Raw genomic sequence first — 13389 nt, forward strand, 5'->3', positions numbered from 1 at the left:
TCCAGATTTTCACCTCAGATTTTTGGTGTGTTCCTCATAAAATGTGTTTTTTTTTTGATTTTCATAGCAAATCAGCAAGGTTTGAATTCACTAAATAATGACAAGGATTTGAGTTTCAGACTGCATATCTCAGAAAATATATGGTAACACAAAATAGTTTATTCTAGCAACTTTCTAAGTTTATAAGAGCAATATTTAAAATTTGTCCCAATTTTTTTGGGCTTTGTCCCCCCATTGTTTTTGGCTTTGGCCAGAATTTTTTGTGCTAAGAGGTTGAGAGCTATACTTTATAAGTGCACATTATACACAACTATATTTTCCATAGTACCCTATTGATCTGATGTCTTTTTCATCCATTTCAGTCTGTGGGTTATTGGATCCAATGATGGCACCTTCAGAATCTTCTGTCCTGGAGTTTTGCCTCCTCTACCCATAACTCCCTGCTGTAACTGTCTATTCCCAGATCTTGTTTGCCACCATTGCCAGCAGATCATGGCCTGAGAGCGCCTGTGGATAAGTGCCTACTTTCTTCAGTTTTTCCTTGTTATGGCCTCCTCTACCTTTTTCTTTAGCTTTTCAAAAGTATTTCAGTAGGTCTTTGTAGTTCTTGTGGGTCAGTGTATCATGTTAGGGTTTTTATGTGTTAGCATGTTAAGGTTGTAGTCTTTTACTCTTTTAGCATATGCAGTTAAGTGTTTAGGTGGTTATTGACAAAAAAAATAGTCTTTCTTTAGCCTTTTATGTTGCTGTTTGTTATCTTTGTCACTAGTAGTAAAGTAATCATTGACTTGTATTAGCAGTAATAGGTTAATTGCTAGTTTGTATTTTGGCCTTGTATTGTATAATTGTATTAGCATTCTAGAAAAAGCTTCTGGTTCAATAAGTGCATCGCATGTGGTCACAGGCTGTTCCCACACGACTCCCATGACAAGTGCGTCCATTGCTTGGGTGCAGTGCACCTGTATATCAAGTCCCAGGCATGTGCTGCTTTTGATGCCAGAGGTTTGGCAGACAGGAGGGTCAAGTTAGTAATGAAAAGGCCATCTCCAACCCTCGGCTGCTTCTGCTTCTCCCTCACCTAGTAAGAAGCAAGATAGGAGGAAGGAAGGAAGAGAGAAAGGAAAGGAAAGTAAAATGAGTTTGCTAGGCCCAAAATCAAGGACAGGGAAGAGAGCAAACACTCATCCTTTTCCACTCAGGGCCAGCCAGACTCAAAGGTTCCCTGACCTTCAGCTCCTCCGTCGTCTGCCGCGTCAGGTCCTTTGATGCCACCTTGGCCCTGATCGCCAATTATTGCAGATCTGGATTTAGTCTTCTAATTCCCCCACCCTTAGTATCCCTAGCCCCTTCCTCTCCCAGGGCCCTTCTGTCTCTTGTGGCAGGGCCCATTCACCTGTTTTTCCTATTACCCCAGCTGAATTTTCTCTAGAGCCATCTCCTTTTCCCACCTGAATCCAAGCTTTACCTTCTGGATTCGAACCTTAGATCCAATGGCCAAGAACATTTCAAATCCATCTTCCTTGGCTTCTTCTAAGTCCACTAGGTCAGTTGAGAGCTTTAAGATCTACAATATGCAATTGCAGTATGATGTCTGAAACAATTCTCACTGAACTGAAATATATTTTCTGGCATAATTTGCTCAAACGCAATGTCTAAAATTGCAAAATCAATTCTAACAGCTGTGCTTTAGCACTCAGTCATAATGGAAACACTGTAAATTTAGGTGCATAATTATAGATAGCTTTTATTTTTTGTTTATTTTAAGTGTTCTAGTTAATCCTCTTAATTGCTGAATTTACAAAGCTTTAACTATCTTATGTATACACCATTATTATCTGCTTCCTTTGAGTTGTTTTTTGGTTTTGTAATACATGTTTCTAATTGTCAGTAATGTTAGTCTTTGTCAAAATAATTTCCCACCCCCAAATAAGGCAATGCAGTTGTTTGAAGTACTGTAACAGTACCTGTTTCAAGTCAGGCTGTAGCTTTAGGTACACTCATGCCTTCCTTTCAACAAGTGCATTTTTTTTACAAATACTTATCTTAAAGAATTATTCTGAGATGCATCCTCATGTGCATTTTATTGTTGTACCTCCCTGGGTTCCATTATTTTTAGTTAGCCTCTCTTAACTGGCAGAGCAGAGCTAGAGTATCTCTCTTATACAGATATGGATAGTATACTTGCTGATGCCAGCTAAAGACAATGCTTATTTGTTTGTTTATTTCATTTCATTTGTTGACCTGGAAGGAGGGATTTGTTCTTTGATTCATTTTAGCCATGAGCAAGGTTACCAGGTGGATCATAAATACAGAAATGTTTTCACAAAATGTAATAACCATACAGTAATGCAGAAAGGCAGTTTTGTTGTCACAGAGGGATGAAGCACTGACTGCAACCCATTTGACAGAAGGTTGGTTAGTGGTTCAGGTGCCTGTTGAACCTGTCATGGAGGAAAGGAATGGCAAGACTCAGCCTGATCACACTTCTTAAGAGAGAGGGCTATGGATGACCTGCTGGTGGGAATATACCGTTCAAACCCCATTGGACATGCAGGATGGCTTGGGGGCTCATGGAAATGTAGTGGAACAGTATGGTTTTGATTAAGATGTAGTGTATCTAGAACAGTATGTTATTTAAGTGGAGATGCAGGTTATCTGCCACAGGTCTCAGTTCATAGCCTGTCCTAACCACTTAAGTGACACATTATGTAGGGGGTTATGTCCTAACTCAGCAACCAAGCCTATCTTTCCTAGCAGTGGTGGTGGTTTTCAAGCTTAACTACCTCCTACACGAGACCTGTTGTTCCCAGGGAGGCAGGGATACTGGTGACCTCATACCAGAGACGTTAAATGTCTACTTGAATCTGCATACCTTGCCTGCAGAACCCCAGCCTGGTGGGTTAATAAACACACAAGTGAATCTGCATAAAGTGCCACAGACTGAGATGGAAAGGAGCTTAGGAAAATCACCTAGCAGCAGTGGTATGAATTCATACCCAAAATGCATACAGGTAACTGGCAAAAAATGCATATTGAAGAACACATGAAGTTGTAACCATACAGTATTATGTAGTATATTAAAGTAGCATGAAAAAATAATTGTTAAGTTATCTTTTTATGATGTATTGTTAGATTATGTTTGCCACTCAACCCACTTGAATAAATCACTTTCATTCCTTATTATAGTATTTGTGGCAGACTGTCTCTGTTCTGGCAATGTGCTACTGTGCTGAGATGTCTTAATTTTATGTCTGCTAATTTTGTAGTACTGATGCAACTGCCTTGATTTATTTTTCAGAGTTATTTCTATAGTGATGACACCTTCAACTTCAACTATGCCCAAGCAAAGGCAGCTACTGGAAATTACAAAGAAGCAGAAGAGGCAAGTGTGTGCTTGACTTTGTGGACATGTTGTGGGTATAAGGGGCAATGTCTTTGTTGGAATAATACATGTTATACCCTTCTTGCATTTTTCTTTTACTATAGTATGCAGTGTTGTAACTTATTTCATGTATGATGAACCAGATGGTTAGATCCCATAATCTCAAAACTGTCATCCTTAATTCATTGCAGTCATAGTAAATTATAGTGGTACCCTTAAGTATTTATTGGTTTGCTTCGGCATGGATATTAATATGCTGTCTTACTTTGCTTGCATTGTCAAAATATATTTGGTAAGTTACGTCATTTAATTTTAAAATGTGTCATTGTCTTCAGTAAATGCATTTAGAGGCTAGGGATTGCCTATTTATTTATGTACTATTTGTTCACTGATCGACAAAGGTGAACTGCTGTATTGAACCTTTTCAGACACAACCCAAGCTCAAAGAGCAGAAAGTACATAATAGTGTTTCTTATCAAAATTCAGAACATAACGGTAAGATTCAGTACAGATAGAGTAAAATTAATAGATCCAGTCAGAGTTTGATAGAAAAAGAAAATAAATAAATATATGTATACTTAGAAAAAGCAAGCTAAGAAATGGATAAAATACAGTGCAATCATAAATATAATACATTAACTTACATATATATATATATATATATATATATATACATACATATATATATATATATATATATATACATATATACACACATATATATATATACATATATATATATATACATATATATATATATATATATATATATATACATATATATATATATATATATATATATATATATATATATATATATATATATATATATATATATATATATATATATATATATATATATATATATATATATATATATATATATATATATACACATATATGGATCTAGAACAGAACATACTTTACCGAAAGCACTTTCACCAAAAAAGCACTTACGGTAAAGTATGTTAAAAAAAAAAAAACAACATTAAACCTACTTCTGTGCAGGGGGCAAGCCCCCCTGCACCCCCCACACACTCCCTACTTTAATATTCTCACTCCGAGGTCGCACTACAGTGGGGAAAAGGAAATTTTCCCTTATCCACACCGTAGTACGACCAGCACAACTAGCATACTTATCCGAAAGTACTGCTTCAGTGAACAGCACTTTCGGTTAAGTATGCTCGGTGATTTCTGCTTTGGTGGAAAGTGCATTCGGGGATCTGTACGGATCCCACACCTATATATATATATATATATATATATATATATATATGTATATATATATGTGTGTGTGTGTGTGTATAGGATGCCACATCAATAGGATGAGAAATGTTGTATGATCTGGGATGGTAAGTTGCCTAATCATTGTCATGGTAGCAGTTACAGGTCGACTCGGTAAAGAGATGCTCAAGAAGTGCATCTTTGAAGCTTTTAATGGCTTCTAGAATTTTGATGTCTGTAAGCAAATGGTTCCAGGTAGCAGATCTCAAGTCTAAAGGCTTTCTCACCTACAGCAGTTTTAAATGGAGTGAGTACTAGAGAAAATTGTTATCCTGTGTGCTGAGTACATAAGGGGTTGTTTTGTAAAGGTAGCTTTACATTTAAAGAAGGGCAGTGACTGTGTTTCAGAACCTTGTAAATAACAGCTCTTAGAAAAAAAGTGCCTTGTGATGTAGTGAAAGCTAATTGGAATTTTCTAACAAATTGCATTGGTGCATCTCATAGTTTGCTAATGTAATGAATCTGCAGATTTTATTCTCATCAGTCTGTATTCTGTGAGTATTGCGGTTTGAATATGTAATGAGAAAAAGAATGCAATATTCCAGTTTGGGTATTAAAATATTTTTAGCAATGGCCATGAGAACAATGGGTGAAAGGAGATGACTGATCTTGTTACAGTTTTAACTAAACAAGGACTTCATTAGTTACAAAAATTTGTATGTGTGAAAAGGAAAAGGTAAGATCAAGTTTTAGGCCTATGGACTTCTGTTCAGTGACTTTGGGTATTATGTTCCCATTAAGACCTGTTAAGAAATAAGAGGCATAGTGGGTAATTTCTTGGCTGAGGCAAAGACCATGACATTGGTTTTCTTAGGGTTAATTAATAGTTTGTTACGAGTGGACCATGTAAATGAAACTGTTCTGCAACTTAGTTTGCAGGTCAGAGTGGCTACTACTGGACTGCAGTTGCAGTTATCATCTGAATTCATTATCCATTTAAGATTTGGTAATTCTAGGGGAAATCATTAAAAAGAGAGACATAGAAAAGACAAGAATACTTAGCACAGATTCTTGCATTACACCAGTATTAAATTTACCAGCAGTAAAGGAGGAGGCATTGCTATGGACTTCAAAGATTCTGTCTTTTAGTTAGTTATGAAACCAGCAAGCAGTGTTATCTCCAAAATTGAGTATTTTGAGTTTGTTGAGAAGTGTGTAGTTGATAGCTGACTCTTTCCAAAGACATTGCCATGTCAACAAACAGACCTGCTCTGTAAAAAGTACCATATTTAGATTGCAATAAACATTATCAGTGGCCATTACCAGGGTAGTAAATATACTGAAGGCATTACAAAAGCCAAATTGTGTATTATATAACAGACCATAGTTGTTAAAGTGCTTGTAAAGAAGTTTTTCAAATATTTTGGTAATAGAGCATAGGGTAGAGATAGGTCTGTAATCATGTAGCCCATTAGGAGTATTGACTGAAAGCAGAGAGCATAACTGCTTGCTTGAATGCTGGTCGGACAGTACCCGAGGTGTGAGAGAATTTTAAGATATGAGTAAGGTGCACTTTTAGCTTCAGACACAGTTTAATTAAGAAATAGGGATTGATTGTTAAAATTTGCCAGAAATGTTAGGGTGAAGTCTAATTGCCTGTTGCAGAATGCTGCTGTCAGAGGACACTCCACTGTTTATATTGGCAGCTTTCACGCCTTGCTTCAAAATTATCTGTTTTGCACACATCTGTGTTGTGGCTTAGTTATTGATTAATTCCTTCACCAAGCATTATTGCTTGGACCATGATTCAAGAATCTGAGTCTCCTTTGGTAACCTGCTGCTTCAGGACTTGTCTTTTTGAACCTTTACCTTTAGGCCTTCCTCTAAATGTAGCATTTTGAGTAGTTTTAATTTTCACTGCCTGGGATTCTGTCCAACAGCTACCCACAACATAAGATGTTAAGTTGTCAATCTCGCCTTCATTCTTGCTGGATGGGAGGTTCGGCTCCGACTCGGCCTATACTAAAACTCGAGAGCTAATTTTACCGGCTCGAGGCAACCCTATATCCCATGATGCTAGGCGGTAACTACCCAGATCTCGTTTGCCGCTTTCGCTAGCGAGGTGCTCTTTTTACCGGCTCACAGGTTAGTGACTAAAATTAAGAAGAATTCTAGTTTTTCTACTTAGTTTTCCCATTATATTTTCTAAATAGACTAGTTTTTCTGTTATTTCAAATTTTTAGTTCCTATTTTTATCCCTTATCCCAGTTATACTCCCCACCCTAGGTTAGGCCTTAGGCCCTTCTGTTTTTCTTAAGTTCCCTCACAGGGATTCTTAGTTGTGTGTGTGTGCCTTTAGTATCCCTGTCTGTTTGAGTGTGTGTGTTTCTAACTTTAGAATTTTGTTTGTTCTTTTCAACAGCAATATGTCAAAAGAGACAAAGGTCTCTGGCTTCAAGAAGTGTGACTCGTGCTGTCAGAAGATGTCACTGACAGACGGTCACACTTCTTGTGTTTATTGCCTGGGACCCCTGCACCTGCAGGACTCTTGCTCTGTGTGCCATGCATTCAGCCCAAGAGTCCTGCAGGAGCGCAGGAATAAGTTGATTCTGAGGGGCTTATTAAAGCCCGAAGGTTCCCCGGCTAAGTCCGTGCCGGGGAAGCCTTCGAAGCCACCCAAACCGTCGGCTCCGTGCTGTAAGCCTTCGGATGGTGGCTCACCTTCTGCGACACGGTCTGCTCCGGCTGGAGTCAACCTCTGTATCGCAGCTTCCTGCATTGGCTCCGGCCGGAGCCGATGCCTCTAAGACTCAATCTTCACAGTCGGCTTCGGCTGGAACCGACGTGTCTATGGCTCTATCGGCTCCACCAATCTCGATGCCCTCCACACGCAAGAGGTCCAGATCTCCATCTCTGGAATCTATCCATTCGGCTCCGAGGTCACCTTTACTCTTGGAGCAGAGCCATCTGAGCCATTCTTCTCGGTCTTCCAGGCTTTCCGACCATGACCTTGAGAGGGTGGTTAGCAGACTGTTAAAGTTTCAGGCACTGGCCCAAATGCTTCACAGCCTGTCTCGTCAGACAGCGGCTACGTCCATACAACCTACTATTCCTCCTTCGACTCTGCCCCAGTGTTCGGAGCCGGAGCTCCTCGGAGCCGTGACCGTTGTGACGTCGGAGCCGATACCTCCCCCTTCGGCTCCGTCGTCTGCTCCGATCTCGCCCATGGTGCCTTCCTTGGAGGGATCCGGGCGCTTGGACTCTCTCGCCGGCTCCGAGGGGGAGAGTGGCATCGGACCCTTGTCCGACCCCATTCTCCCTCTCGGAGCATCGGCGCTGGTGAGTTTGGCCCCGACATCGGCTTCGGAGCCGTCCCTGTCGGTGCCGGCTGGGGTTCCTAGTTCTTCGGAGCGGGAGCCCTCTGGCCTGCCTGATAGGGGCGCCTTCGAGGTCATGAGGAGCGTACTGGCCCCAGTGCCTGCTCTACGGTCAGCTCCATCAGCTCCTCCCACTGTAGTGCCTGCTGAGGTCTCTTCCCACTCTCTCGCCCCCGGCCGTAGAGATCCAACGCCACAGGTTTCCCCATTGGGAATATCCTCCTCTTCTGAGGTTTCTCCTGATCCGTCAGGTTAACCCCCGCATAAGAGGAAGCATGCGGACTCCCCTGAGTCCGTCACATCTGATACTGACTTGGATGAGTCGGAAGGATCCCCAAGGTCCCCCTCTGAGGATATCTCCTTCTCTGACATCCTTGAAATCCTTAAACAGAGGGGGAACTGGTCTTCCCTTAATCCTTCCGAGGACGAGTCGGTTTACCTGGAGGCTTTTGGTTCTCGACCCTCCACCTCCTGGGTATCTCCGCCCTTCGACCCCCTTATGGAAGTGGTGGCGCGGAAGGCGTGGACGGCCCCTGATTCGATGGAACCCACCCCACGGAGGCCTTCCAAATTTATAACAGCCCCTTCGGATAAGCAATTTTTATCTAAAGGTGTCCCAGTTGATGCCATGGTGGTGGCGGCAGCCACCAAGAAGGAACTGGCTGATCCTTCAGTGCCTATCCATCCGTCTAACAAGGAATGTAGGGCAATGGATAGGTACGGCAAGCGGATGTTCTCGTCAGCAACCTTTGCCATGCAGTCGCTGAATTACTTATGCCACTTCACCCGTCTTCAAAGAGACATTCTCAAAGAACTGGGTGAGGTTCTACAGGATCCTTCAGCTGCTGGGTCTCAGGACAAAATTAACTCACAGCTAGGAACCCTGAATTCCATTGTCAACTCCTCCATGCGGCTTATTTCCTATGCAGCCGATGGAGCGAGTAGGGCCGCAGGCACAGGTGTGGCTTTAAGGCGTCACGCCTGGATGCGGCTTTGCAACTTCACAGACCCCTTCAAGGCGTCCTTCACTAACTCCCCCTTTGATGGTTCAGTGTTGTTTGGACCTCAAGTGAAAGATACTTTGACCAGATGCAAACAAGATGGCAAGACTCTTTCTGCCGTAGGAGTCCGTTTTTCAACCCCATCTTGACCATATCCTAAGAGTCAAAAGGGTGGAAAAATGTGGTTCCGCAAATCACAAGGAGTCATGCCTGACGCAAGAGGTCAGTTCCCCCCTAGAGGCAGAGGGGGGAACAACAACAACAGATGCCATCCAAGAGGCAGAGGGGGTCCGCAGAATCAGGGTAGCAGAGAAACCCTCTCTGACAAACCCTTCCAGCATCCCTGAGGTGCTGCCTGACTGTCCACCTTCGGAGGCAGTCGGGGGAAGATTATCGCTGTACCCACAAGCCTGGCTCTCCCTCACTCAAGACAAATGGGTGCAGTCGATTATATCCGAGGGTTACAAAATCCCCTTTATCCAAACCCCAACGATTCAAATGGGGTCTCTTCCAGACGTTCCACCCAGTCTAAGGGAACAAGCAGCACTAGAAATATCAAAGCTGCTAAAAAAGAGAGCCATCCAGCTAGTCCCAGCAGACCAACTAGGATCCGGAGTCTACTCAAAGTTCTTTTTGGTACCAAAAAAAACAGGGGACTGGAGGCCAATATTGGATCTCAGCAAACTAAACAAGTTTGTAAAAAGAACGAGGTTCCGGATGGTCACGCTACAGTCCATTCTACCCCTTCTGGGCAAGGACAATTGGATGTGCTCAGTGGACCTTCAGGATGCGTATTATCACATCAAAATACACAGGTGCTCCAGAAGGTTTCTCCACTTCCAGCTGGGGGCCAGTCACTACCAGTTCAGAGCCCTGCCCTTTGGTCTTACTACAGCCCCCCGAGTGTTCACCAAATGTATGGCAGCGGTTACGGCTCACCTGAGACGTCAAGGATTCCAGGTGTTTCCATATCTAGATGACTGGCTCCTCACTGCCACCACCAGGCGTCAACTTCTTCTAGCCAGAGATTACACCATTCACATTTTCAAAGAGCTAGGTATCTCTCTAAATTTCGAAAAGTCTGCCTTGTCAGTCTATTACCTTCATAGGCACCACCTTGGACACCGTTCAGCTCTCAGCAAAGTTAACAGAGCAGAGGGTCTTAGATATTCAAAATCATGTTCACGTCCTCCTTCAGAGCAACAAAATTCAGGCCAGGTATGTTCTGAAAGTATTAGGTCTCATAGCGGCAGCCATCACGCTTCTTCCCCTTGCCCGCTTTTACATGCGGCTTCTTCAGTGGATGCTTTTCTCCCAGTGGTCCTTCCAACAGCTCCCTATGACACACAAGATCTTAATAACTCTATCTTGCAAAAAACATCTGTCTTGGTGGATGGTCTCCCCTCAAATCCATCAAGGCAGACCATTTACCCCCCCCCCCGGTCGCCACAGTCACATCGGACGCCTCCCTGATTGGGTGGGGGGGGACATTTTCAGGGCAGGACAGTCCATGGCACATGGCAACCTTTCGAATGCCACTTGCACATAAACATCCTGGAGATGAGAGCAGTGCTTTTGACGTTGCAAGCCCTCCAAGACTCTCTTCCCCTGGGGACTATTGCAATTCAAATGGACAATATGTCCGTAGTATGGTATATCAACAAGCAGGGCGGAACCAAGTCCTATCCCCTGTGTCGAGAAGCACTCCGACTCTGGCAATGGGCGATCTCTTCTCAGCGGTTTCTGATAGCAATGCTTATCCCCGGGAAGTCCAACGTCATAGCGGACAGGCTGAGCAGAGCTATTCTCATGCCCCACGAGTAGTTTCTCAAGCAATCGGTGACGGAGGAAATTTTTTGGAAGTGGGGGTTTCCTTGCTGCGATCTTTTTGCAACACCACAAAACAGCAAGTGCCTCGACTTCTTCACTCTCTTCCCCCTTCCAGGCCATCCCCCCAGAGACGCTCTAGTCCACGATTGGCCTCGGGGACTTCTATACGCTTTTCCCCCCTTTCCATTAATCACACAGATAATTCAGAAAGCTACCGCCTTGAGAGCCAAGATGATTCTCATTGCCCCTTATTGGCCTTGACAGATATGGTTCCCTTTCCTGCATCGTTATCTTTTGGAGCAGCCTTGGCATCTGGATCCAGTGCCAGATCTTTTGGCCCATCAGTCAGGGCAGCTGCGCCAATCCCTCCAATCTCTCAACCTCACAGCTTGGTTGCTCCACTTCCGTCCCTAGCCAGGCTTCCAATGATTTCAAATTCTGTCCGGGATACTATCATAGCTTCCCTTAAGTCTTCCACGAGAAGGATCTATGCTAGTAAATGGCAACATTTTTCCTTCTGGGCAAAGGCTAGGAATATAGATCCCTTCATTGCTCCAATACACTCAGTCTTGGATTTCCTAGCTGAAATTTTTAATTCAGGATCTTCTTCCTCCACAGTAAAAGTTCAGTTAGCAGCCATTTCAAATTTTCACATAGGCCTGTCGGACTCCAGTATCATGTCCCATAAGCTTTGCAAGGCATTCCTCAGAGGTATCTTTTTACTCAAGCCTCCGATCAAAGACCCCCCACCACAGTGGGATTTAAACTTAGTTTTAGCATCCTTGATTCTCCCTCCCTTTGAACCTGTGGCTTCCTGTTCATTGAAGTTACTTTCCTGGAAGACACTCTTCTTAGTCGCCATTACATCTGCTAGGAGAGTATCTGAACTTCATGCCCTTTGCATTCGTCCTCCTTATTTAGTGTTCCACAAAAACAGAGTTTCTCTAAGAACTAACCCGTCTTTTTTACCCAAGGTGGCTTCTCAGGCAAATTTGAATCAATCTATTGATCTTCCAGTTTTCTTCCCTAATCATTCAAACAGGGCGGAGCAAAAACTGCATTGCCTGGACATTCATCGTCAGCTCCGCTACTATCTGGACAGAACTAAACAAATCAGGAAATCTGATCAACTCTTTTTATCTTTGCAGAAAGTAGAAAGGGCCTTCCGATATCCAAAGTAACCCTGTCTAGGTGGCTGTCTTCTGTGATTACCTGTATTTATCAACTCAGAGGTAAAGAATTGCCTTCTAGGCCAAGAGCCCATTCAACCAGAGCGTTAGCTACATCAGCAGCCTTTCAAGCTAGATTGCCAATAGACACTATCTGTGCGGCAGCCACATGGGCCTCTCCTCATACCTTTGCTACACATTACAAATTGGACATGGCCTCCAGAAACAGGGCAAATTTTGGTTCCACCGTTCTCAAGAGTCTGTTCCAGTGAGCCACCCAGGATAAAGGTGCTAGGGACGCGGTCCCATCCAACAAGAATGAAGGCGAGATTGACAACTTAACATTGAGAAGTTATGTACCTACCATAACGTTCCATGTTAGTTGTCTTCTCTCGCCTTCTTTCTTGCGTCCCACCCACCATCCCCCTAGCCTGGACAGACCGAGAGGTTTTCCCCTTCTTCTAGGGGACCTTATCATGCACTATTCCAAGCCCAGACAGTTGGTCCTGGGGTAGCTACAGCTTCAGATAGTGATATTTGGGGAGTTCTCCTTTCTCCTCCTCCACCTCAGTGGGGAGACTGAATTGGCTATTGTTTCTCAGCTACCAAACGAGATCTGGGTAGTTACCGCCTAGCATCATGGGATATAGGGTTGCCTCGAGCCGGTAAAATTAGCTCTCGAGCTTTAGTATAGGCCGAGTCGGAGCCGAGGTTCGGCTCCGAACCCATCCAAAAGAAGGCGAGAGAAGACAACTAACATGGAACGTTATGGTAGGTACATAACTTCTCAGTTTCACTCATCATATATGATTATCTGCCAGTAAGTCTTATGCATTGGGTGTTTATTACTGTCCCACTGTTCTCCTCTTTCTGGACAGCCTCTCTGTCCTGTGTTGTTGAATGGATATCACTGGAAGCTGGACAAGTATATAATTTATTATACCAATGCATTTTTGCTCATTTTGTTTCTTGTATTGCAGGTTGTGTACATTCAGTAGATGGGGTCAGACTTAGTGGCATATGCGCTGGGTGTACTATCCTAAAATGAAGAGTGACATCATGGCATGCACTGGCAGTAGATGTAAAGGCCTCTGAGTGGGGAGATGAGAGAAAATTTAAAAATATCCCATGCCAGGGATGCCAAATTAGGAAATATCTACAGTTACCTATTACAGAAGGTCTTTTCAAGAACATTTGAGTATGGTGAATACATATTTATGGTTTCTGTTCCTAGAGAAGTCAAACTCTGGGAGCTAGACTGTATGGCAAAGCTCAAAAGACACATGGGTAGCATAACCTAAGGACTAGAACAACTCCCAGCTTTTTAATTTTTGTCAGCTACTAAGGATATTTGTTTCAAATGAGTTCTGCACTACCCTTGCACATCTATCTGCTGCCCTGTTTTT

General features: G+C 43.1%; 1 protein-coding gene across 1 annotated transcript in view; it reads left to right on the forward strand.

Moving 5' to 3' along the window:
• The window catches only part of TTC26 (tetratricopeptide repeat domain 26), a 2373990-nt gene that overhangs the window by 1905880 nt on the left and 454721 nt on the right, over window positions 1–13389 (forward strand). Inside the window, exon 14 of the mRNA XM_044073993.1 lies at window positions 3299–3382. Coding sequence (XP_043929928.1) covers window positions 3299–3382 — 84 coding nt within the window. The remainder of the gene's footprint in view (window positions 1–3298; window positions 3383–13389) is intronic.

The sequence above is a fragment of the Protopterus annectens genome, chromosome 1.part1 (assembly GCF_019279795.1).
Source record: "Protopterus annectens isolate FY-2018-M chromosome 1.part1, PAN1.0, whole genome shotgun sequence".
Taxonomy (NCBI): domain Eukaryota; kingdom Metazoa; phylum Chordata; order Ceratodontiformes; family Protopteridae; genus Protopterus; species Protopterus annectens.